This window comes from Candoia aspera, chromosome 13, assembly GCF_035149785.1.
Source record: "Candoia aspera isolate rCanAsp1 chromosome 13, rCanAsp1.hap2, whole genome shotgun sequence".
NCBI classification, from domain to species: Eukaryota; Metazoa; Chordata; class Lepidosauria; order Squamata; family Boidae; genus Candoia; species Candoia aspera.
In genome coordinates this window covers 6,402,877-6,428,569 of record NC_086165.1, presented here as the reverse complement: position 1 = coordinate 6,428,569, position 25,693 = coordinate 6,402,877, and the positions used below count along the sequence as shown (strand labels likewise).

General features: G+C 41.3%; 1 protein-coding gene across 6 annotated transcripts in view; it reads left to right on the top strand.

Moving 5' to 3' along the window:
- NEO1 (neogenin 1) overlaps positions 1-15,466 on the top strand; it is a 69,356-nt gene extending 53,890 nt beyond the window's left edge. For 4 of the 6 annotated variants that reach the window (XM_063314360.1, XM_063314358.1, XM_063314361.1 and 1 more), the window contains exons 21-28: positions 2,344-2,412; positions 2,668-2,812; positions 4,254-4,492; positions 4,971-5,063; positions 9,792-9,950; positions 10,933-11,190; positions 12,799-12,935; positions 13,945-15,466. In XM_063314360.1, coding sequence (XP_063170430.1) covers positions 2,344-2,412; positions 2,668-2,812; positions 4,254-4,492; positions 4,971-5,063; positions 9,792-9,950; positions 10,933-11,190; positions 12,799-12,935; positions 13,945-14,028 — 1,184 coding nt within the window. In that variant the 3' untranslated portion in view covers positions 14,029-15,466. The remainder of the gene's footprint in view (positions 1-2,343; positions 2,413-2,667; positions 2,813-4,253; positions 4,493-4,970; positions 5,064-9,791; positions 9,951-10,932; positions 11,191-12,798; positions 12,936-13,944) is intronic. The other 2 variants (XM_063314364.1, XM_063314363.1) reach the window with 1 other exon arrangement.
- The last annotated feature ends 10,227 nt before the right edge of the window (positions 15,467-25,693 follow it).

Below are 25,693 nucleotides of genomic sequence, written 5' to 3'. Positions count from 1 at the left end.
TTAACTTGTAAATGTAAAGCTTTTTTTGTTATAAGCAATATCTTATGCATTTTTCTAAGTAAATTGTTTACCAGGCATTGCCCTCATTAGAACAACTGCTTGTTACCTGGACTTCGACAGTGCAGTGCAGTGGCCTATAACGATTTTGTTAGGAAATATGCATCTGTAATGTATGTAATGTATTGGCTTTGCTGAAGAGCAGATAATGCTTTCTGAAAAGCTTCAGTGCAGGGGCAGGCAACCTTTTCTCTTTGAGAGATGCGTTCTCCCCGGATTCATCTGTTGGGAGCTGGATTGCATGCCAGTGCTGGGCAGGGTTGAAGCGAGCAGCGAGAGGAAGTCCCATTGACTTTTTTCTCTTGCCTCTTTCCTTCCTTGCTGTCTTTCTGACATACTCCTTCCTCATTCTGTTTTCCTCCCCGAGCAACAGATTGCTGAGGAAGGGGTGTGAATTGATTCCTACACTTGTTCTCAGCCAAAAGACTAAGAAGCCCTTGCAAAGGGTCTTGTCATTAGGTGAGGGTGGCCCACCTACTTCTTTAGTGCTAGTAGTAGCGGTCGTGCGATTTTCATTTCCTGTTTTCAGAGGTTATTCTTTTCCGTGTCAGTGAATTTTGGTCTCTTGTGTGCTTCTTCCCCTGTGCTTGCCTTGGTAGCTGAATCATCAGATAAAATGTCTAATGATCAAGGTAAATCAATAGATGTCCTTAACGTGTTGTGCTATCTTTTACAAGTATTACTGCTTTTGGTACAGCCTTTCACTATTAAATACAAGTATTCTTGTGAGATTTTAAAATATAAAAAGCTGGAATTTCTTTTGCTGAACAGTTTATTTGAAGTGTATGCAATTTTTTTACATCTCATCCAGAAGTGAAATTATTAAAAATTAAAACTGCACAATGACTTTTGAATTCTCTGAATACCAGTACATTTCTTTCTTTCTTTCTTTCTTTTTTAAAGAAAGTAGTCTTAATGGGTAGGCTTTTAACTTTTTAATCTATTAATTTTTTACTTTTATAATACTCGTTTATTTCTTAGAAAGTCTACTATTGCAGGAGTGATTCACATGTAAATAAGGGCACACATTTGCAGATGTTTGTTTATATACAGTCATCAGAAACCAGAACCAAAACACAATACCTTTAAATAAAGGAAAGCAAAAAAAGAACAATAAAACACCTAGTGGCAAAGAATTATTGCATTCATCCAGCCTTGTATTCTTTTTGAAGTGACTCTCACTGCATCTACCTCTTATCAGTACCCAGTGGATAAGAGCATATATCAGCTGGAATTTGTCAAGAACTGAATGTGGAATTGCTTGTAGATATCCCTAAATGTGATCCGGGCTTTGTTAGAAAGGATTAAGCAGGAGGATAATCATAATATGCCCACTTCCCTTTCGGATTTAATATGTCTCAAAAATGGCTGCCATTATATTAGTGACTGAATATGGGCTGTAGTAAGATAAGCCTTGGTATGACACTTTCGTAGGCTCCGGCTGTTCAGAAATGGGGCACGGGAAATAAATTTTTAAAAAGTTCTTACATGTATAGACTATTACATTTTGTCTTGTTAACACAAAAGATTCAGACTATTACACAGTGGTTTGCATATCTGTGATTATAAGGGTATAATTCTAGCTATTCTTAATATAATTGGTTTGGCATTTTTAAATATGCTCTACATTGTGTGTGTGTGTGTGCGTGTGTGTGTGTGTATTTGCAGTAGGTGTCTATCTTGGGGATGGGCAACCTTTGGGCAATCAGAGGCAAAAACTTAGCCTCCTAGAGGGCTTCAAAAGCCCTCCTGTTAGTTGGTGATGTCACAAGAAGGGTGGAATCAAAACTTTAGGGTCCATTTTTAGTTTTTCTGGAGGGTTTTAAGGGCGGGGATTGAAGCAAAAGTAGAATCAAACTGCTCCTATTTCCTCTTTTAACCCCCCCCCCCAAAAAGTCCAAGATTTTTCAATCAAAATTCTTTAGCAAAATAGTCTAATTTCTCTGACACAATTTGGGATTGATCTTTTTTTGAGGGTAGGGACTCTTTTTCTTACTGCAGGTGTGAGTGGTTGGCCTGTTAGAACCCTCCTGTTCCAATTCCCATCTATTATTTTTGAAAAACATTGACAATTTTCCAGTAAAATATTTGGGGTGGTATAATCTCAAGCTGAGCAGATGCCGGAGAGCCACAGGTTGCCCACCTGTGATCTGTGTAAAAGTAAAAGTTAAACAATATGTTAAACATTTCTTGGACTTTTGGCTAAGATCAAGGGTGTGTAAACTTTCAAAAATGGACACGGTAAGATAGTCGAAACACTTAACACAGATAAATTTTATTCTACAGCATTGGGATCTGCAGGAAAAGGAAATCGGCCAGTGGATGCTGGAACAGACTATAAAACACCCATCAGTGGTAAGTTTTTCTCATCTCTGCCAAGATCTTGAAAATGGTTCATGTTCTAATTTTCCCAAAAGATAGGGTGTGTTTTTCAGATCAGTGTCAAGGGCTTATTAGAGAAAAATCCAGTTGAAATTCCCGAGAAGGCAAGATGTCTCCCTTGGATAGCATGGATTTTTATTTAGCTTAAGCAATAATTTTCAGTTCTTTCATTCAAAGTAAAATGACAACTTTAAAATAATTTAGAATAATGTTTGTGTTCTTTTTTAGGAAGCAACAGCCCTCATGGCAGCCCCTCTCCACTAGAATACAATATGCTTCTGATCATAATTGTATCTGTGGGAGTGATCACCATTGTGGTTGTAGTGATCGTTGCTGTGTTTTGCACTCGACGGACCACCTCTCACCAGAAGAAGTAATTTTGTTTTTGGGTGTTGTTGTTTTTTTTCATTTGCTCTAGGGTGGGGCTGTCTTTCTGCTGATTTCAGGGATATGGGTGAGATTCACAGTGAAGAGACCTGGTTGGATTCAGTATAATAAGAGGCAAAATAAAGTTGCATATTGTGCTTTTGTGAGCTTAAATTTTAGAGCTTTCCTACATAAGGATTCTGCACCAGTTTAACAGCTCTAGATTTCTCTGTTTCCATAATATGAACAGTGTTGGAGGGCTGAACTATTGTATTACTGGCTCAAATGCAGTACAGTTGAAACCATTTCAGAACTATGTTGGGTGAGTGGGTATGTTTTGCTTTCTTGAGTAGCTGTGCCTCTGCTTCTCCATTGGACGGAACATTTGTCTCACTCTCGCTGCTAACGGCTTCAGGTCTTGTTAGGTAAATGCTAACTTGACAACTCTGGAGCTCCCCCACCATAACTGGACAAAACTAGGTGGAGTGAAATTGATAAGTTTCCAACCTCTCTTCTGTATGGGAAGCGACAATAATGCAAAACCACCAAGCTTCTAGTATTTTCTTTTTTTCTGTTTGTCGGCCTGTCCGCTCAGAGGTAGATCAGATCAGGAAACTGACTCCACTGGAAGACTAAAAGTATACGTTACTGAGATAAGATATAGTAACAAAATCTTGTGGTCTTAATGGCTTCTGGATGACTTCTCCAAGACCATCTCCATGGCTTCTTCCTTCCCCTTTTGCATGAAGTGTGGATAAGGTGATATTTTTTGCTACAGGATATACAGCAGCTAGTGGCAGGCAGTGGTTTTCAGTTGTTGTTCAGTCGTTAAGTCGTGTCCGACTCTTCGTGACTCCATGGACCATGCACACCAGGCCTTCCTGTCCTCCACTGTCTTCCAGAGTTAAATTCATGTTCATTGCGTCGGTGATGCTTTCTAACCATCTCATCCTCTGCCGTCCCCTTCTCCTTTTGCCTTCAGTCTTTCCCAGCATCAGGGTCTTTTCCAGTGAGTCCTCTCTTTGCATTAGGTGGCCAAAGTATTTGAGCTTCAGCTTCAGTCTCTGTCCTTCCAATGAACAGTCAGGGTTGATTTCCTGTAGGACTGACTGATTTGACCTCCTTGCAGTCCAAGGGACTCCTAAGATTACTCAGCATTTAAGGTCAGCAGAGGTGAAAACAATCATTGATTGACTTCAGACAATCAGATTGCTTCTGAGAGCTTGAGAGGTGGAAATGTTGGTGGTATGGAATGTACTTTGGTGTCCCGTAAGATAAACAAGGAAACTTCCCATTATTCTTGGATGAGCGTTTGGAAAGAAGGTGTGAAGATCCTTCATGTACAATACAAAACATGCTACTGGGCAGTGTTAATGGGCATAAAGATATTTTTATAGAAGATAACTCTTCCAGGAAAATTGGGTAAGTGATTTTTTTTTCTTTTGAAGAAAACGAGCTGCTTGTAAATCTGTGAATGGGTCTCATAAATACAAAGGGAATTCCAAGGATGTCAAGCCACCAGATCTGTGGATTCATCATGAGAGACTGGAGCTGAAGCCTATTGATAAATCTCCAGATCCCAATCCAATCATGACAGATACCCCAATCCCTCGTAATTCCCAAGACATCACACCAGTTGACAACTCTATGGACAGCAATATTCATCAGAGACGAAACTCGTACAGAGGTGAGGGTAGATGATGCTGTACTTATTGTTAGCTTTGCAGTATATGATAAAACCAGACATAGTTAAGGTGCGTAGCATAAACCTTAGTGAAGTAAGCATTATGAAAATTCACAATTGTCTTCAGTTTCCATCGTTTTGTATATGTTAATGCCATGTTTACGTAGAAGAACGTAAATCATAAGAAAAAATATACAGTACTAATGCTATTAACGTGTCATTCTTGTTAAACACATTACTGGTATTACTTAAAATCCATTGAGATATTCTTTTCTGGTTTTGAGAATTTCAGCAATAAAGGCTGCAAATTTCTTTGCATGCAATTGTTTTAAGAAAGTGAAAATACTTTTTCAATACTTGAAGAGCACCTCTTGAAGGAAGAGATCGTTGTTTTAAAATGCTTAAGCTGCTAAATCTTGTGATTATTTCCTAGCAGGGACATGAAGACAGCAGAACCTAACTTGGGTTATTCTTAATCTAGGGCATGAGTCAGAGGACAGCATGTCCACCCTTGCGGGAAGAAGAGGGATGAGACCAAAGATGATGATGCCGTTTGATTCTCAGCCTCCTCAGCGTAAGTCTAGCTTTCAGGTATTACCTACCACAACCAGCCGGAGGCAAGCATTTCTGGTTCCAGTCCATCAGTTCAAGATTATCTTGCAGTATATTTAAAGCAATACGCTAATGCCAAAGTCATAAGAGTGCTAAACAGTCTTCTGGCTAAATAGCCCACTTACATTTCCCACTCCTGGCTTCCTTTTTGTAGAATTAATGCTCATAATTAAGCCAGTTATCCATTTAAAATTAATTTTAGGCAGTGACATAGTATACTTTTAATTGCCATATTTTTCATAATAATTCAATTAAGTGACGTAAGGAAAGTGCAAATTAAGTAACAGTTGGCAATTCTTTCCCATTAGTTTCGAAGTAACCTCTGCAATACTTCGAGTTCCACGTGATTCTGAACACTGGAATTACATCTCACTGGAGCTAACCTTTTAAAATATTCACCACTTATCTTGCTGCAAATGGGATTTGGAGGAGCAATTGTCACAGGAAAAAGGAAGAAGACTGTCTAGCTCTACTCTCATCAGCTACTCCAAACCATCCCCCCCCAAACACTTGACCCCCCCCAGACTGTTTTGAGAGGGTGAAACTAGAGTTGTAAGGAAGAAATTCAGCTTTCCTGCCATCATTCTTGTTTGCTGCTACTCTAAGCTTTGACCCAGTAATTGCCATTTTCGAAGATATATTCTCTCTCATAAATTCATATTAGCATCAGATCTCTTTCCAGAGAGAACTGTTTCAGATTCCCCCTCTCCTTTTTGGGGGCAGGGGGAGAAATCAGGGAAAATTCAAATCAATATTCTCAGACCAGCACAAGGCTTTAAAAATGTCTTGCCGGTTTCTGATAAATTGCATATGAGAAAAAAGGGTTTTACAGGTTCAAAAATCAGGAGAGGAAAAGGAGATACCAGTCTTTGGGAAAGATTAAAAAGGAATATCCTTTTTTATATGATTGGGTTCTTTCTATGTAGAGCAGTAGAAGGAAGCTGCAGGGGTAGATATCCATGGGTGAGGAAGGAAGGCCTTTCTCCGTACAGTGAGAACAAGGATTCCTCTTCCCCCATCCTTGGATTCTGTCTCTGCCCCTCTGATCCATACTTGCAATGGCTTCCATTATACTGAGTGGGCCAGGATTCAGGAGCAGGGGAAAAGAAGCCTTTCTCCTCTAGTTTAGTTTAATGGCCCATCGGAAGAGCATCTGAGCTTCTTAAAGCTTTCCTTAGACATTGACTTCATCCCCAGGCCCATTTGTTTTTGTAGATTCATCCTGGCAGCAGAAATCAATTGAATCTGTCTGTCTGTCATGCTATTCTAGTAAGAATAAATTAGATCAGCGTTTCTCAACCTCAGAAAGCTTAAGATGTGTGGACTTCAACTCCCAGAATTCCCCAGCCAACCATGCTGGCTGGGGAATTCTGGGAGTCGAAGTCCACACATCTTAAACTTTCTGAGGTTGAGAAACTGGGTTAAACCGGGGAATGGGCTTGGGGCTTTCACCTTAGTATATGGATGTAATTTCTGGTTCTCAGTGGCAGTATGCTAATGACAAGCCTAAGTGGAGTTAAATAAGTTAACAAATATTAAGTACCAACACTAAATGGAATTTGCTCAGCCCCTGTTTGTGTATGGCATGCATACATCAAGAAATGTCATGTGCAGCTGAGGGTTCAATCAATTTAATATATTTAAATATTATGGAGTAGATAGGATGCCAGAACCATCGAAATCAGAGCCAGGTTGCAGTAGTGAATTAGCCAGATCCTGCTTATACCTATTACAAATCATGTACGCGGTAGTAGAAAAAACTGAGGGAAATAATGTGAGTTTTCTCTGAACAGAGTTGAGATTCTCTGTTTAGAGTAACTTGTACAATTATGGTGGTGACATACTGGTTTGTGTTTCATGGAATTGCAGAGATTTTAGGCTGATTCGTTTTCTTTAAAAAAGTTGGGAAAGTGCTGAAGAGGAACAGAGATGGTAGTTGGGCTGTGCAGGCTACAAGATGGGAGATCAAGAAGACACCAAGTGATGCTGATGGTTCCTCAGGGTAGTGGAACAGTAAAAAAAATATGTTGAGTAATTAAGGCCAGGAGAAGATATCCATAATTAATTAATCACTGTGATCTAAAAGGGTATTTCAGAAGCACTGAAAGTGATGAAAATCCAAATTTCCTGTTCCCCATCGTGAAGTTGAACCATTTTTATATACAATATTCGGACTAACATGGGTTGTGGTTATGGTGGAGATATACTACAGAGTAATTCTCTCACAAATGGTGTAAGCAAACTTTCATTATTCCAGGCTGATACATTTAAAATGCTTCATAATTTTACATATCTTTTGTTGCTTATTTCCTCAACTTTAATACAGTGAGATCAATAACATTCATTCATTTTTGGAGATTATTCCCTTATATCATGGTGTTCTGTTAATGCATTTGTTTTCTTTTTTTTTTTTACTGTAAAACTAAACTTTATTATGGCCAAAGGACACCATAGTATATTAAAAGCCGGAATAATCAAGAAAATCAAAACTATAATTATATATTATAGGCAGATCAAGCCTAAGTAGAAATACAGTGAATAAGGTACAGATAAATCTAGCACCAGTATAAAATACCCTATGTAAAATATACTAGCCAGTGCATAAAATAGGTAAGTATTAGTACATGAAACAAGTATGTATAAAAAGCCAGAGGCAAAAATGCATATAAAAAGCAGTTAATTGATCTTTAAAAATCTGAGGAGAAAAGCAGTTATTGCCGACATTTAGTAGGAACCAACTTATTCCTGATCTTGCATGCTGCCACACAGAATTTTGCCACAATCTATGTTGTGGTAGAGCTGTTACCGGACAATAAAAAATATATGTAATACTGCAAGCAAGTAGCACCTGTTCAGTTGTTTTATCATTTGGGATGGGCAATAGGACCACCATGTTTCTTATTTACAATCTTGTTTTCTTTCACTTGTATTCAGTCATTCTTCTTGGTAAACCTCCAGCAGACATAATATTTATGCACAGTTTAAACATTACAAGTATATAAGTTGGCAGCCATAAAATGATATATATTTCTGTTGTGTATGTATTACCTGAGCCTGTGGTTGATAGGGATGAACAAGAATAACTTCATGCACAAAAAGAAAGGAAGAAAAATGGTATATAAAAACGCCTGACTGTATTTAAGTAAATTGAACATGCTGGATTTGACTTGGGAGGAGATCTGGCTGACAAATTAAGGAAACTGAGGTTAGATTGCTTGTTAGTTTGGCAGTTTGCATTGCATTGTTTGCCCCTCTTGCTTCCCCAGAGGACACTCAGACAAACTAACAAATGCCACTGTTTTTTTTACAGCTGCTGCTATTAGTTTGCTTGCTTGTTCTGCCCTGGGCCTTCAAACCAGGCTTAAGTTCACCTTAACAGTAGATTAAATTTCAGGGTCACCATAAGCTTCTCCATGCACAGCACTCCAGTCTGGTGCAAAGTCAACAATGGTGCAGACTTGATATATAATTCTTTCTTAGTGAAACCAGTAATATGAGCATGGTTGGGTAATGTTACTGAGTTTGTCGTAATACTCTCAATTTTATCCCAGTTTGCAAAATATCTAAGCTATTCAGATCCTTAGTACAATTCAGTATGAAATACATTGCAGATTTATCATTTATCATCTCGCAAGCATATTCCCTTCCATTGGCAGTATGGGAGTAGTGAATTAAACTTCCTTTGGGTTTTACTTTAAAAACATTATTTTTATATACGTTAAAGAATCACAACTAAAGAAAACAGACAGTAATGGACCTGCAGCCAGCTAAATTAAAACCTAGGATTTTTTAACACAGGAAATGATCTGTCTAGACAGTAAAAAGATGATCCTTTTTGGTTATGTAAGGATTGGAGGTTTATAAATGAGGTCAGCATTAGCAGGAGTGCAGAAATCATGAACTGAAGGGAAATTGTAACCAATGAAGTCAATTTATTTGCTTGCCAGATTACAAGTACTGTTAATGTGTTTCTGTGTACATGAAACCAAGGTGGCAGGCTGAATTCGTACAACCTAAATAATTGGTTCGTGTGTATGTGTGTATTTTTGTGGTATATGCCTGTATATTTCTAGTTTATAAGGCAAGGAATAATTTATATTATAAAATAATAATAAATATGTCCCCCCCCCCCAATATTTTGTACTGTATTGTCTCTTCCTCAGCCTGGCTTCCTGGAATTCAGTTTTCCCTTCCTTTATTATGCTTAGAATTTTACACTGAGGAATGCATACATTTACTTCTATATAATACTGTAAAGTTGGAGATACTTTGTTCAAAATTACCCATTCCTAATTATGATCCAGTGCGTAGTTGCCAGTTCACCCTCAGACACCATAATTCCTCTTTGCTCACATATAGCAGAAACTTCAGTTGGATCATCTGTACTCCAGTCTCACTTCTCACCTCAGCGCAGGGGACTAGGAAACCATTAAGTTTCCTTGCAAGCAAATCAGACGCCTCAGCACCAAACAAGCCAGCATCTGCAATCCTTGCTTCCTAATGTGTGTATCCCTGGAAATTGCTTGACAGAACAGTTCCTCTCCTTCCAGGAACCTGGAACCAGGAGTCCTAGTCTGCCTGCCTGTCTGTTTTACTGCATTTTTGTTGACGAAAGTGGGTGGGCTTCACTTCGGCACGCTTGCTGGTTGGTCTGTGTTAAGCTTTTTCTCTGTCTTATGTTCATTCACAGCTGTGATTAGTGCTCATCCCATCCATTCCCTTGATAACCCTCACCATCATTTCCACTCCGGCAGCCTCGCTTCTCCAGCCTGCAACTCTCTCCATCATCAGGCAAACCTATGGCCAGTTGGCACATCTGTGTCCCATTCAGACAGGGCTAATTCCACAGGTGAGAAGAATGATCCGTGTTTGGAGGGCAGCCACGAGCAAAAGAGCCTCATATTATCTAATTACAAACCTGGAATGACATGTTTGGGTTGCCGTCTCTAGCCCACTCCTACCGAACTTGGAAGGTTGTATCTACTGGTTGAACTAATTCTGTGTTCCTTTTTCCTTTTCTGATAGCAAGTCTTGTAGATGGATTTGGTTTGTTTTGCCGCACTTGGTTACATATAAGTCATAGCTAACCGTGATGTTCAATAGCCCTCAACTTTTTAAGCTCTGAGAATAAGGTGGTCATTTCCATGGTTTTAGTGAATGGCACATTTAAGCTTTTAGAATTTTGTTTAATCTTGGATCTGAGGGTAATTCAGTTTCTCCGTTGAGAATTTAGATCTGCATAATTTGCTGTCTTATTATTAAGGCTGCAAATAGTGACTCTGCAGTGAGAATACTCCCTTATTTAGTTGTAGGGCACCAGCAGCTTCCTTTTGACACTGTGAATTGAACTAAATTCCAGTATCAGAGTGCCCATTCTTGCATCGAAAATGGAAAAATGAACAGCTTGGAGGTATCTGTGCCTAGCATTAATAAAACTACTTAAAAGCTATCCAACTAAGAAGTATCCAGACTCTTAACTAGAGGAGGATGAATAAGATAGCAAATTCAATGGCATTTTAGAAAGTTTAATATTACTTGTTTAAATTCAATGATTCTATCAGATGCTAAGATATTTTTAAAACAAATCAATCCATTATATAACCTAAATAAAAAGCATAAGACTTTAGCAGCAGTGTAGAGTTTTGTGTAAATGTGAATGAGGTGAGCTTTGGGGTGACTTTCTCATTCTCCCAGTTGTTGGCCTTACTTGGGAATAAAGAGTGCTTGTGACTTACTGCTCAGAGGACTATCCAATGCCACTGATGATGCCTGGCATTACAGGGACTCTAAGACCGTTACGCTGAGGTAAAACTAATCTTTCATTTCTCCAGAATCTGTTCGAAATACCCCTAGCACCGATACCATGCCAGCTTCTTCATCTCAGACGTGCTGTGCTGATCACCAGGACCCAGAGTGTGCTGCAGGGTCTTATCTGCCTGGCACACAGGAAGAGGAGACGAGCCAGAGCCTTCCCACTGCCCACGTGCGTCCCTCTCACCCTCTGAAGAGCTTTGCTGTGCCAGCCGTCCCACCCACTGGCAGCACCTATGACCCCGCCTTGCCAAGCACGCCTTTATTATCACAGCAAGGTGAGTGCCAGCGACTGGGTGACAGAAAAGGGACAGTTGAACGGAGGGAAAAGGTTAGCGATACTGTTAACATGATCTAGATCAGCGTTTGCTGTTCTTCAAACTTGGCAACTTTAAGAAGGGTGGACTTCAGCTCCCAGAATTCCCCAGCCAGCCTGTGTGGAGTTGAGGTCCACCCATCTTATAGTTGCCAAGTTTGAAAAACACTGATCTGGAGAAGAGTGTCAGAGCTTCTCTGAAGTTTTTGACAACTGCATCAAAATCACAATTACTCTAGAAGGTCAGTTTAATGGCACTCCTCTGCAGGAGTGTCTTCCCTGTTGAGGGAAGTTGAATCAATTACTTTTTTTTTTTACACTGACCTTTTTATTGGCTTTAATGCAAAGACCTGAACTCCCCTTTCTTACCAATTTATGAGGGAAACTGAGAAGACAATAGCCTTTTCCCACCCTTTAGATTTCTTTTATTCTGTGCAATTTATATAAAAACGGTTTCACCTTTTTCTTGAGCTATGTAACTCTTGTTTTGGAATTGTGTTCAAGCTTGGAATACTCCTAGAATTTTCTTTAAAACGTCACAACTAAAACATTTCTGTCTCAAATAATAGATAATCAGTAGTTCTAAAGTCCTTGGGTCCAGTCCAATATTCAATGCACACAGAGTTCTGTACCAATAAACAATAATAAGGAGGAAAAAAGTAATAAGGAGTAGCAACAAATAAGATGTTGTCAGTCTGAGGCAAACAAGAGTTTTCAGGTGGTGAGGACAGAAACATGGTCAAAATGCTGCAGAAATTGTTCCATTATCACCAAAATATAGCTAGTACTAATCACAGTTAGTTGCAGAAAGTTGAATACTTGGGAGAAATAAACTCCTCCTGAGTAAACCACATTCCTGTGGGGTTCTTCCAAAGAACCTTGCATTCTTCCATCTCTTTGCACTTTGGATATCAATGCAGTGACGCTGATGCTCTTACGGACTAGGCGGCTGAGCCAGGAGCTGTGGGCATGGTTCTGCCATGCCTCCAGTGATAGAACCCAACTCCTCAAAGATAGGGAGCTTTAACTGGTTCCTGCTCTTCCTCCTCGACACCCAAGGGGGTTCATTAAAACAAGCAAGATGGTGATTGTGGTACTGCAATTGAAACACCATCCTTTTGCATACACATGGCTCATTGACGCATGTACAAAAGGGGAGGGGTTTGATCATGATGCTGCAGTCACCATATTTCCTGTTTCGACTTTCTCTGTGAACGCCATGCTCCTAGACGAGGTTTCATCTAAGACATCTATGAAATCTAGCGTCGTACATGGCTGCTTTCCCAGTATTATCCTTACGGCCTTTGGGGCTTATGTTCACTCAGGGTTTGTAAATAACAGCTGTTAACCTTTGGCCTCTTAGTTCAGAATTCTGTGGTTTTTCCATTATAATAGTTTTCACTGATTGATATTGTGCTGACTCGGTGTAGAAGTGGTGCAGAATCAAAACCTGAAAGGAATTTGAATTACATCTAACTGTATTTAATGGCAGCAACCCTGGCACATTATCAACATGCCATTATATAGGTTTGTCAGTTAAAAGACTAACCATGATTATAATTGTATCAAGCTTCTAGCCATCCAGTTCATTCAGTGAAGACAGCGTCAATTGGAACTCTAGGAAGGACTCGGCCTCCAATGCCAGTTGTAGTCCCAAGTGCCCCTGAAGTGCAGGAAACCACAAGGATGCTTGAAGACACCGAAAGTGTAAGTGGACTTCCAGAATGTGGCCTGGTCGTGCTGAATCGCATTTGAATTCATGCCTACAAATGAATGTAAAAATAATAGCAGTGAAACCCTTCCACTGCACACTGTAGGCAGGAAGGAACAAGACCAAGTATAGCTAGTCCGGGTCTAGGGGAATGGTTGCTCCCACCTGAAGCACTTCCTGATCCATCTCCTGGCAGCCACTGGGGCTCACTCTGTCCTATCCAACGTGAGGAAGAGCCCCTCTTCAAGGCCAGCAACACTGGTGGGAGTGGGAATCCAGTGCTGGATTTCTGTCCAGTGTTAGGGTGCTCTCCTCTGACTGGGGGGAAACCCAGTAGTCCCGTAGACCCTAGGAAGGCACCCCTTGATCACAGCACTGCAGCCCAAGCTTTTAAAAAGCAAATTACAGTCAACTGCAGGATATATTGAGCATTTATAAGGTGCTCTGTTGTTGTTTGCCCCCATCTTTGGTTCATCACAAATTATGCATTTCTGCTCTTTAACAGCTGTTCCCTTTCGCCCTGGTAGTGCAGAGTTTAAAAGACCTGACGTAGCATTGCTGAGGCTTCTAAAGCGCCAGTTCAGTGGGTTTGGCAGTATTGTTCTGAATGGACCGACGATCTAATTCAGTGTTTTCCTATAAAAGCAAAATTTGGAGAGGCAATTAAATACGACTCATTACTTCATAACTATTATCATGGGGGCAGGAAAGTTGCGTGCTTGTTTTCTCCTTTCCCATCACTTTTGTCTCAAGACATAGTTTACTATTAGTCCCGGTATGTTTATATGGTGTGTTCTGATGCTGCCGTTGCCTTCACCTTTCCCCCTGCATGGCTTTTGCAAAATGAACACCGGAATGGGTCCATTTCCGTTTCCGCAGCAACACAGCCGAGCGACGCGGCTTTGCTGCCGCGTCCTACCTTAGAACTGTTGGCCACAACCCTTCCTCCTCCCTCCCAAACAATGCAGCTCATCTTGTCCAATAACCCCATTACATCTCCCACAGAATTACGAACCGGATGAACTGACCAAAGAGATGGCCCACCTGGAAGGACTAATGAAGGACCTTAACGCCATCACCACAGCATGACCGCCTTCCCTGAGGGATGGCTCCAAATCCTCTTCCACAGGTCTCGGGACTTAGCCTTGGAGCACAAGGAAATGTATACAGACTAGGGGACAGCACAAAAGGGACCCGCAGCCAGCGGCAGCATCGGGGCCAGTTCTGGTGATCCAAGCGGCTTTTCTAGTTCATTACCCTGAAATGAGCCTGTTTGAATGTTGGGATTCTGCTTCTTGCTGAGACGATCCGAGCAAGGAGCGGGGAGACGTCTCAGGCCGATGAAATCTAGTATCCAGACACAGGTAGCGTTAATCTGAGACAGGTTTTGTCTCGGTGCTGTGACCTTCCCTGCTTTTTCAGTGTTGGACATTCACATTTATGTACAATTTTATTTGTGTGTTTTTATTTTATTGTATCTTTTTTATTAAAAAAAAGTGTAATCTGACAAAAAAAAAAGAGAAGGAAATTTGTGTTGTTTCCCACAGCCTAGACGGATGTCTGATTGCTTGTTCTATTGTGTACGGGAATTCATTGCCAGTGTGGATTGTTCCGTTTATTTGTTCGTTTTTTGGGGGGGTTGGTTTTTTTTTTTTTTTTTAAGTGTGTATCATTATGTCACCTTCCAGCAGTTAATCCATGGCCTTGGGGTATGCTGCATTGCTTTTTGTAAGCTTTTTTATTTTTATATTATAATAATTAAAAGCCTGACTAGATCCTTTCTCATCACTGTGAGGTTAGCTATCTGTTTGGATTGAAATGTAACACTGAGGAACTTTTTGCTTTTGAGCGTTTTCAATATGGGAGTAGAATAAATAGGCTTGGGCTGGAAGCCACAGAGTGGTAGGAAGTTTCACCGTTTTCAGGGACAACGCAGTGCAACGTTACTCGTCAGACTAGTTTAAACCATCCCCTACAGTACACCCAGATGTGAATTAAATAAATCATTATTAGGAATAATTCCCAGATCACAGTGACTTGGAAAAGTACCATAGAAATCAGAAGAACGGCTACTCACTCTATCTGCGATTACTCACTTTTGTCGTTACCTCTGTCCGTACAAGCCCTTACCAAAAGAAAGCACTGCTCTTGTGGCTCCAAAAATAATCAGCCCCAATTCATCAAAGGGAATTTTAAAAATAGGATGAAGACTTAAGTTCCCATCTCCTTTGTAAATTAGTCATTTTGTCTGTTTCTTGCCAATTGCAAAGGGTGTTCCATTGGGAAAAACATTCGCATGAGGTTGGGTCCTTCAAGATCAGAAACCACAGCGTATCTTAGCAGCACAGTTCTCATTGGTTGAATGTTTGATTTTAAAGATACATAGTTCCTAATATTAGTATTGAAGCGTGAGTTTTATTCCAGATATTTTAACATACTCTGATCAATCATAAGCTATGTGTGAGCTACTCTTCTGTGTAGCTGTAGATTATCTTAAAGGTTTTGGGGAATACTTTCAATGTTGAACCATAATCAAAACAAATTATTTTTGCAGAAGAGAGGGAAAAAAAGTAGGCATGTATGTTTGTGACTCAGGTGCTGCTCAAGCCAGTAAAAATAAAAAAGGGGGGGGGAGATATAAAATAAATTTCTAATAAACTGGTAAAATTTTATTTCCTCTCTATTATGTTTGCTGCCCATAATCATACTGTTCTCTGCCATCTTCTACAATGACAACTTAACGTGCTGAAAAAGGAGTATTTGTTTTTTAAAAAAAATGAAAATAAAAAACAGCATTGGGTATCTCAAAGAGATTCAAGAGTGGGAGACTTTGTTTTTTTTTTTAATTGTAACAGACTTAATTGGTCCAAGTGGTATTGTACCAAGTTCAGTGCTAACAAGATTATGAGGTACTTCATAACCTTAGAAGCACATAGGGCTGGGATCAACCAGAGACTTTGTAAGTCTTTTAACTTCCTGTGTGATTAAAGCTTGGATTGTATGTTGGTAGCAATTCAAGTTTAGAGTCACCTGGCGTATGTTATCCCACTCTAAAATAGTACAAGGAAGAAATTACGTTCAGGAGCAGCGAGAGGAGAGCTACATCACCCTTTCTCTGTCTTTCTGTCCCTCCCATTTCTCCTTTTTCCATGCTGTTTTCCTTCCATTGACCATTTGTTTGAATTGATGAGCTGAAGTGATTCATTCTGATTAGCAGTTGTAACATGGGCATTAAGAATTGCCATGTTGAATCCAAACAATAAGCCATCTATTTTTTACAAGAATATTTTTTGCAATTATATTAGAAGTGCCATGAAAATTAAAAGTAGACCACCTTGCTCAGTGTCTTCCAGTAGTAACCATTGGGACACCTCAGAGATATCCATAAGTTTACTGTTAGGGTGTAGATTTCTGACCACTACATCTTTCATTCTGGTGAGTTAATTTAATCCTCCTGTTTGGCTGGAGTTGGAGCAGTTAATGGAAAGTGTGACCAGCTTTCAGTTAAATCCAAGGAGTGGAAAGATTCACACCTTGACCTGCATCCAGATATCTTCTGTATGCATTTTTGGAGGGTGGGGAGCAGTTTGCATACTTCGATATGTGAACAAGAGGGGAAGGTCTCACCCTTCCTCACCCTCATAAACATCTTTTAAAACCCTTTAAAAGAGTAAGTTAAAAACCCTATTGTATGTACAGATGTTGAAATGGAATTCTCTGAATTGAATTATAGATGTGACCACAGTTGTGTACATCAGGGCAAGTGACAGTAATCAGCTTGAACCTTTGGTGGAAAGGCAGGACAGACACGTGAAGGTAAATCACATTGAATGGGTCTTCTTGTGGCAAGAAGTGTTCCATATGACAGCTTTTCACTGTACAGACATTTTATCATAGCCAAGAATATGAAGTCTTTTCTATCTTTGGAGTTCTCACTGCATCCAGTGTATTTAGATGATGCACACATTCTGCTCCTTAGATGTGTGCATCTCTCTCTTACTAGACCCAAAGAATTGTCATCTTCTACACTCAGTATTTCCCCCATTGGTGGGTTGTTGTGACTATATTGCTACTTCTGTAGAACACCGTGAAGGCTGATACCGCCATGAACCTGGGAAGGGGGTGGGGGTGGGGAATATTTTTAATAATAAAGCAACTGTTCAGAGTTGGTTTTTTAAGGTTGAATCAAAAAGAAAACATTTATTCAAGCCAGTGTACAATATGTATTGCACTTTTTACATTTTAACACTGTTTTTTTACATATCTTGTGATTTTAAATTTGCAACATTGTGTATCTTGTAGCCTCATAGCTGCTGTATGCAGCTTCCTCCACTTGAATGAGGGGGAGCGGGTGGGGGGGTGGGGGCCGAAGAGACTCCTGTATATTGCTTTACAGTTTTGATGTAGGAGAATTCTGAGGACTGCTGTAAACTTCTACCTTTCTGTACATTATTTTTCTGTAGTATTTGCTGTATACTCTCTACATTTTTAATACTGTCATGTTTATTATTTGGTATTGGATCTCCAATACACTTTTTTAAAATCTAAACCCAGTTCCAATTTTGTCAAGAGTTTTTGTTGGTTGGTTTTAATACTTTGCCTTCCCATTTTAGCAGCATCACCTGATGAGAAGTTCAGGATGTAAGCACCTTGGTTCAATGCTGCTCCTACGAGAGATATGATCATAACTTCCTTTAAGTGTATATAATGTAAGTGAATCATTACTAATGATTTTAAGGGTTTAGCAAGGAATACAGATAGCTTTATCCTTGTTTCACAAATCACACACACACACCCTCTGAGGTAAGTGAATTTCTAGGATCTAACTCAAGTTATTTTCTCCAAGTTGATCAAAACAAGCTTTGGAGTTCTTGGTGCTCCCTGGGCTTGGTTGTTGCCTTGTAGACATTTCATTGCCCAACTAGGTAGCATCATCAGTGCAAGTGATTGTGGGGTTTGCTGCCTGTTTATATGCAATATCTTGCCCTGTCAGTTTTGGTGGGGGTGTAGTTTCCTCCTTCCTTGATTAGAGAATTCCTTGATTAGAGCCTGATGGTTCATCTGGTACTGATCCCTGCTTATCTGAAGGTGGGCTGTTGGAGGGGATGTGTTGTCTTTTCATTTCCTTCCTCGTTTTTTTGGCGGGGGGGTTGTCTCTTTTGAATGATGTGTAAATGCTTATATGCAAGCCCACACTCACCTGCACTGATGATTTGCCTAGTCAGGTCATGAAATGTCTGCAAGCCAACAAGCAAGCTCAGAGAGCACCAAGGACTCCACAGTTCAACCCTGAGATACAGAGATGATCTTCTGTTGAAAACAAGTTTTGTTACAAAGGGACTTTTTGTATCACTTGGAGAAAAATCTCAGTGTATTCCAATAAAATACTTTCTCATAAAGTTTTCCAAGGGGAAAACAGGCTTAAGGGAATAAAAATAACTTGGCCTTTGACAAACTGTGAAATTGATGGTGCTTGAGTACTTCTAGACAAAGCCCTCCAAAAGCAGGGTACAAGCTCTGAAAAAGGCTGTTTCTCATTGTCATTCCTCTGAGTTCTGGAAGCAGAGCGATGAGACTAGAAGGATCAGCAAGTTTTTATGAAAAGAGGAATGGGTCAAGATTCCTCAGTTGTTCCAGGCTTTATAGGTTGAAGGAGGTCAAAATGGGCAGCTCAGTAGGATTTCAACCCTTGTCATGCTCAGCCAGGTATGGGAATTGAAGTCCAACAAGTATGGAAGATGCCTGCCTGGGTAAAGACTGGTCTGTTCTGACTGCAGTGGCTTTCCAGGGTCGTTTCTTGCCCTTCAGAGAGCCTTCTGACTGCTGATGCCACAAAAGGGGACCTGGGACTTCCTGAACTCAAGGTAAGTGTTCTGCAACCAGGTTATCCCTATCCTGGTGTTGTGTCACCTTGCCTAAAGATGTGTCTTCTAAAAACTAACAGCCTTGCTAGGAATTACGGACCTTTCAGTCGCACTGAAGACTGGGCTAGAACCAGCATTGGCCCCCGCTACGTGATGATGTCCTCTTTCACTTGAAATCCCTCTCCCCAACCAAAGATGAGATTCTTCCATCTTCCATCTATTTTGCCCTGGACCCTGTTGCCTTATTTGGCTGTGGCCATACACCTGAGCGCCAAACCACCAGCCTAGCATGGAAGGAAGGTAGGTGACCAGGTCACACCAATCAGAAGACTGCCAATTTGGACAACTCTCATGTCTCATCTATTAATTTCTCTGCTAGGGTGGTAGTTAATTAGCCCTTGTCTCCCAGCTGTTAAGCCTTGGATGAGGCTCCATCTTCCACTGTGTTGTCACAGCAAATACTGTAGTATTTGAAGTACTCCAGAGGATGATTGTGATTATTATGATTATTTGCACTCAGAGCTATTATGATTATGATTATTTGCACTCAGAGCAAGACCATCTCTGTTGCTATTAAATGCAGTGGCTGAAATTGAGGGAACGGTGGAAGAGATGGAGAAGCAGCTTGGGCAGTGGTAGGCTCTCTGGATTTCACTGATGCCTGGCCTCACAGCAGCATATTCAAGGACCTTTGCAGCCCCAGACACCACCTGGATCTGGAACTCCCCATTTGTAACTAGATTCTGTGTGTCCTGTTGGAAAGACATTCATGCCCTCTTGTGGCTATAATGCAAATGTCCGTAAGAAATTGCTGGTCTTTAGACAAAGGCCGGAATTGGCATTCAAGCAGGAAAGTAAATGTTCTTTGCTACTAGTAGACAGCTCCCATCTTTGCAGTACAAAGTGTTTTTCCCATGAAGTAGCGTCCCTGTAGATTCTATGTTAGTTTTCCTACAGTGTTAACATATTCCTTGCCTGTTTGTTTATTCTTCCCCTGCTTGTCTTGCTTCCATCTCTTTCTTGACTGTAAGTTGTTAAAGGCAGGGAGATACTCTCATTTTTAAAATAATTTGCTACGCAAACACTGTTTTCTTTCATTGCACGTGAATCCTGTGGAGAATTTAACTCCTGGTCCCTGACTCAATTGCAAGAAGCTGGCCTGCTTATCACCTACGGTTGCCATGGAGCTGAAGCAACTCCAGGGCTGCAGCTCCACTTTGAAATGGCATCAATCATGCCAGGAGACAGAAATGGAAGAGCGCTTGGGAAATCCCTGCTTGCTTTGTGCATATGTGGCAGTGACAATGTGGAAATTGCACGCCCGAAAGCTAAGCGGGGGAGCGACAGTGCAGGGCTCATGAGAAAGGAGCCCCTCTCCCAATGAGGGCATTAGTGACAACCATTAGAAAGAAGGAAAACTGTAGTGGTCTATCTGTTCACACTTAGGCAGAGAATCCACCTGCAATCTCCACCTTCTGCAGAGTCTTGTAACTCAATAACTCAAAGGTTGCTTACGATGGATACGTTGCGGAACACGAGTCCCCGAGAAAAGATCAAACAAGCACCTTGCATGGTTTTCCTGCGTGTTGTGGAGCACTGGTCCCTTCCAACTCTATACTTGGGTGGTTGTGTGAAAGTAGAATTCCAAAGCATGAGCTATGCACAGGGATAGAAATTTTACCAACAAGCATGCACAAGTCCCATAAAAGGGAAAAAATGGAATAAAGGTAGGGCTAGTCTCTTTGTACAAAAGCTTCTAGCTTATCAACTTACATTTTTATGGGATATATATGAATATTCCCACTGCTCAGAAACAGTTTTGACTGTAGATGAGAGAGAGGGGACAACTGAAAGCCAGCTTTAGCACAGAGAGATTAATTTATTTGCAAAGTGGATTATAGCTTATGAAAGCCATAAAAACCTGTTAGTCTTTATGGGGATGCCCCAGACCTAATCTGATAACTTGAATGTGTGTACAGTCTTGGGGAAGGAACTCACAACTGCTATTACAGAAAGAAAATGCTTAGATTTCCAACCTAGAAACGTGACCTCTTCTGAATTAAAAGACCTTGATGACTGGAATGTTAAAAAGAGGCAAATGCTATGTTCATAATGTGGGTATTTATAATACATTTATAACACAGTTGTGCTTTATCCTCCAGTAAAAATGTGTGGAGATAGCTAAATAATCCAACAGTTGTAATAAACCTCTAGAGAGCAAAGGTTAGGTAGGTATTAGTGAAAGTAGAAATAGTCAGGCATGATGTTCCTGTTTCACATTGTCTGGACATGACCATATCCTCCTGACAAATATGTGATAACAAGAGTGCAGCTACTTCTCCGATTTTGGAGCACAATCCATGGCTCCCAACGGTAAGTGGTAAAGATCTCTTTGGATCATGCTTGCCAGGATTCCTGCAGTTTCCTTGGCAATGTTCTCAACTGTTTTGCCATTGCTGCCTTCTGTGATTTATTTCCTACCTCCCAGTTTAACCAACAACCTTGGGATTCCCAGGTAGTCCTCCACCTTGCTTAGCTTCTGAGATGGGCCAAGGTTGGATAGATGCTGCCACTTTCTGAGACCATACCCAAATGCATGTAAGATATTTGGGGGAAAGCATTCAGAAATGCGTGTTTTGAATGAAAATATATTCAAAATTCCCGTCAGCAATGGGCTACTCAATGAGCTGTTATTACTGACAGCCTTAAGAGTTTTTGAATGTGTTGTGCTCCTTTGTGGCAGCCTTAGCATTATCTTTGGGTGGGAAGGAGATAGTTCAGTGAAACAATGAACCCTGTTCCCACAACAGACTCAACCCAGGCAGTTCTTGATGATGATTCTAGCAACACACAATCACAGCATCGGGACTTAGAAATCCCGGTTGTAGGAGCCTTCCCACCCACTTTCTCTAGAACATGCCTGGTCTATCCCATGTGACTTTCTGCCAGAGTGCTACTGAGGGTTCATCCATCACTAGGCCCCTTTCTTGTTTACCCAGCAGGTTCACTGTAATTGAACAGTGCTTGGCAGGAAATTCTGAAATGGAGAAACTTGCTTTTCCAGTTTTCCAGCCACTCTTTCTCTCCAGCTCTCTTGTTGGAGGACTAACTAAGCAAACTAGGGCAATTGGATGAGTAGTGATGTTTTTACAGCAGGGCTAACTGGGTGGTTGGTTTAGTGTTACAGAAAAACTGGAGCTGTTGCAACCTACTCTAACTCCCTCGGAATTAGATGACTGGGACCATTTACCCGTTTTTGTCTCCCTACAGCTCACTAACCCCACCACCACCGATCCAATTAAGCTTGTTACGGGAATTACAACATACATGTTTTCCCCACATTTGGAACAAGATGTTTCCATCCCACAACCACACACCACAAAGTAAAGCTCACTGTTCTAAAAGGGGGGCAATAAAAAGCTTCCACCTCTGGCCATCTTTTGATAAAAGCCTGACCAGGAGAAATACAAAAACAAAAAGGAACTTATTTTGCTAAGGTTTTTATTACATCTTTTTAAAGACTTAAAGCCCAACCCTGCAGTTCTGCCCATACCCCCACCACAAAGCACCCACCCACCTCTCTTTAGCTAATAGGGACCTCGGCTCTCCAGCTGCGGCTGCTGCAAAGCAACAGGTAACTTAGTGTTTCAGGAGAGGTAGCTGGAAAAATAGGGGCTGAAAAGAGGAAGGTGGACCCTGCCTTGGTGTATTTTCAGCACCCACTGCTATTGCATCCGTGGGGATTTCAAGGACGAGGAAGGGATCAAAGATGGGGCCTCATGCCATGCACGTGACACCTGCTTTTCCTAAACTTTGGACAGCCGAATAGAATGTACTTTTTAAAAATCCGAATACCAGATTACTAGGTTGGAGAAGATTAACAGTCAGCCTTGGTGGCGAGCCATTTTTTCTTCGGTACTTTCTTCTCTTGCTGGCTTTATACGGAATAAAACAAGCCTTTACGTGTTTTTGAAAATAGGACCTACGCTTTCTGCAGAGAGGACGAGGACGGCGCAAACGTTGCCTTCCTTTTCTTCTCACAATTCCGTGAGGTAGATTAGGCTGAGAGAGATTGACCGGACCAAGGTCTGTCTGTCTGTCTGTCTCTTGCACACGCACGCACGCACACACATACGCTCTATGGCTGACTCACTGCCTGTCCCTTTGGCCAGTGAAAGGGCTTCACTACTTTCCAGATTTGGTCACCAGGCTGAGCTTACGTGCCTATGACTCCTTCAAGCAAAGTCGGTGTAGGTGTATGGTTTATACACACGCACAAACGTGCAGGGACACACACCTGTGCATGCACACACACTTCTGTAGCTGTTTCATTAGCATTTTTATTAGAAAAAGACTTCCCCTCTCCCTAGAATACCCTTAAACCTTTAAGGAAGACCAAAGCTTAAATTACATTTTAGTTCCCACCCAGCAAAGCACTTGAAGCAGGAGCAGCTGGCTATATTCTTGGGGCAAACATTCAGAGATAAAGAGGCACATATTAAGAGTTGATTTCTTGCTTGTCTTTGAAGATTTTTTTTCTTTTTTTTTTTCTTTTTTTTTTGTGCAAAAACAACCCGATACATTTTGGTATAAAATCAAGCAAAATCCCAGTGTTTGGAGAAAGCCCAGGGATGCCGAAAGATCAGTGCTGTTGTCCCCATGAGTCTTGGCACGGCTGCAAGTGAGCCTTGCTTCCCTTGAATTCCTGACTCTGGAATGGCGCAGCAGCAGCAATCTCAGAATAACAGGACTGAGAGGAGAACAGGGCTTCTGAGTGACCATGGCTCAAGAGACCTTTTTTCCCCCCTTCTTTAAAGGAGATAGCCAGATACCAGCATCGTGGGGAAATGATGGGAAAGGTGAGAAAAAGACCGTGATAGGGTTGACGCAGAGCGATACAAAATGACGAAATCACAGCTTGGATTAACTAGCTGCCTGTCTGCTTGGTTTATCTATCATGGATCTGTATCTTAGGCTCCCCAGCTCCCTTGGTGAGAGGGGTTCAAAATCCAGCTCAAGGGGGCCTGAAGGGAACCCACGGCCTTGTTCAGGCTTCGGAGGAACTTGTGTGTTATTGCTCACATCAGAGTACATGGTCAAGTCGGATTTCTGTGTCACGTTAAAAAAAAGGGGCCCAGGGCAGGACTAGCATAACTGTGAAATAATAAAATGACTTCCAGAGGAGGATCTCAGGGTTTTATAGGGCTCGGGTGTGCCTGTGGGCATGCCCGGCATCGTGTTACAATGCAGTTACGATTCCATAGCAATGGCTGAAGGGTGCCTATGTGTATCTCACCCACCTTCTTTCAAATTTGGTGACTAAATCTGAAATATGAATGAATGGCTTTTCTAGTTCTTGATTTCTTCCCCATACAGGAGCAGGAGCAGCAGCAGACAGCTCCCTTAGACATGTATTCATAGCCCCACTGAAAAGCTAAAATGCCTCAAGCGGGACAGAATAAGCATTGTTCTTTCAGCTGTGGAAACCAACATGTTAAGGGAGCAGTCAAGTCTCCAGTCCACCAGGAGACTGCATCCAAAACAGACCATGAATTACATAGCCAACCTAGTCCTTGACTGGCTATGTTCAACCAACAGGCCAATTATCTTGCCCTCTCAGTGAGACTGGCCAGAACTTTCCATTGCAGCTTAAAACTCCTGCAGGATAAAATGAGACCAGAAAATTTCGGTCCACTCTACAACACTGGATGAAAAAGGAATGGCGTTTCTATTTTAGAAGTTGCTTAGAAAAACATTATACACACGCACACATACATGGACACACCCTGCACGCATCTGTTAAAAACCAGCGCACTGGATGCAAAACCAAGTTAGCCCAGGACATTTTGCAGACCTCTGCATTCCAAATTTTGTCACCTTCAAACAATACTTTCCCATTTTGTTGATGAATTGACCACTAGGTGGAATTACATGCAGAATCATCAATTCTGGGCTTTCCTTAAAACACCAGACAGCAGCAGAGGCTGCAATCTGAAGGATAAAGTAATTGGGGAGGGGGCTATTTTAGCCCCCCTCCCCATTCTTCAAGTTCCCCCTAACTGGAGGAGATTGCTGTACTCAGCACCAACCACTGCAGCTGCTTTAAAAAATCTGCTAAAAACACCACCAGGAACAACGCTGTGCAGGGGGAAAAGAGATTGCTCTTCCTGGACATTTGAGAGGAGCCATCTTCATCTTTTCATGTATTTATGTCATATGTCATTCCCACCCTGTTTTAACATATCAACTCATATGGGGAAGAGATGGGAATACCATGTGGGCACAGTGGTCAAAATCCCCCCCCCCCCACTCCTATTACAAAGAGGAAGTGTCTATTCCATCCCCTTCCAATTTTCAGGAGACTTCCCTTCACTCCAAACCTTTGGATGCTCTGCACATTTGGACCAGCTGATTTTCTCTTTGAATAAATGCTGGGGGAAAGGGGAAAGTGTCATTTTCAGCAAAAATGCAGGAGGGCAGAAGGATTAGGATTGTCTCTATGCTCATCTGTCCGCTAAACCGTGGCTATCACTGTTGCATTGTGGAAGAGAAAAATGTTCTCCAAAGAGACCTGAAAGTATGGTGCCTGTGCACCTTCACTGTTGGGGGTTGCGTGATCTAGACAGGGATTTAAGATCTTTCCACTAAAATTTACATTCTTGTGGAACCTGGAGGTATTTTGATTTCCATAACTGGTAAATTGGGAAGTCAGCTAACAGTTTGGTTAAATCAGCATCGTGTCCCTCAAGGGAATAAGCAAGTCCCTTTTGTCTTCTCAGACTTATTTTACCCAAGATCTCCCTGGGAGCTTCCTCAGGTCAGAAGCTGGGCGGGTACCATCCTGAATGCTGAAACACTCCAGATTGCAATGAGTAAAAGATGAATGCCCC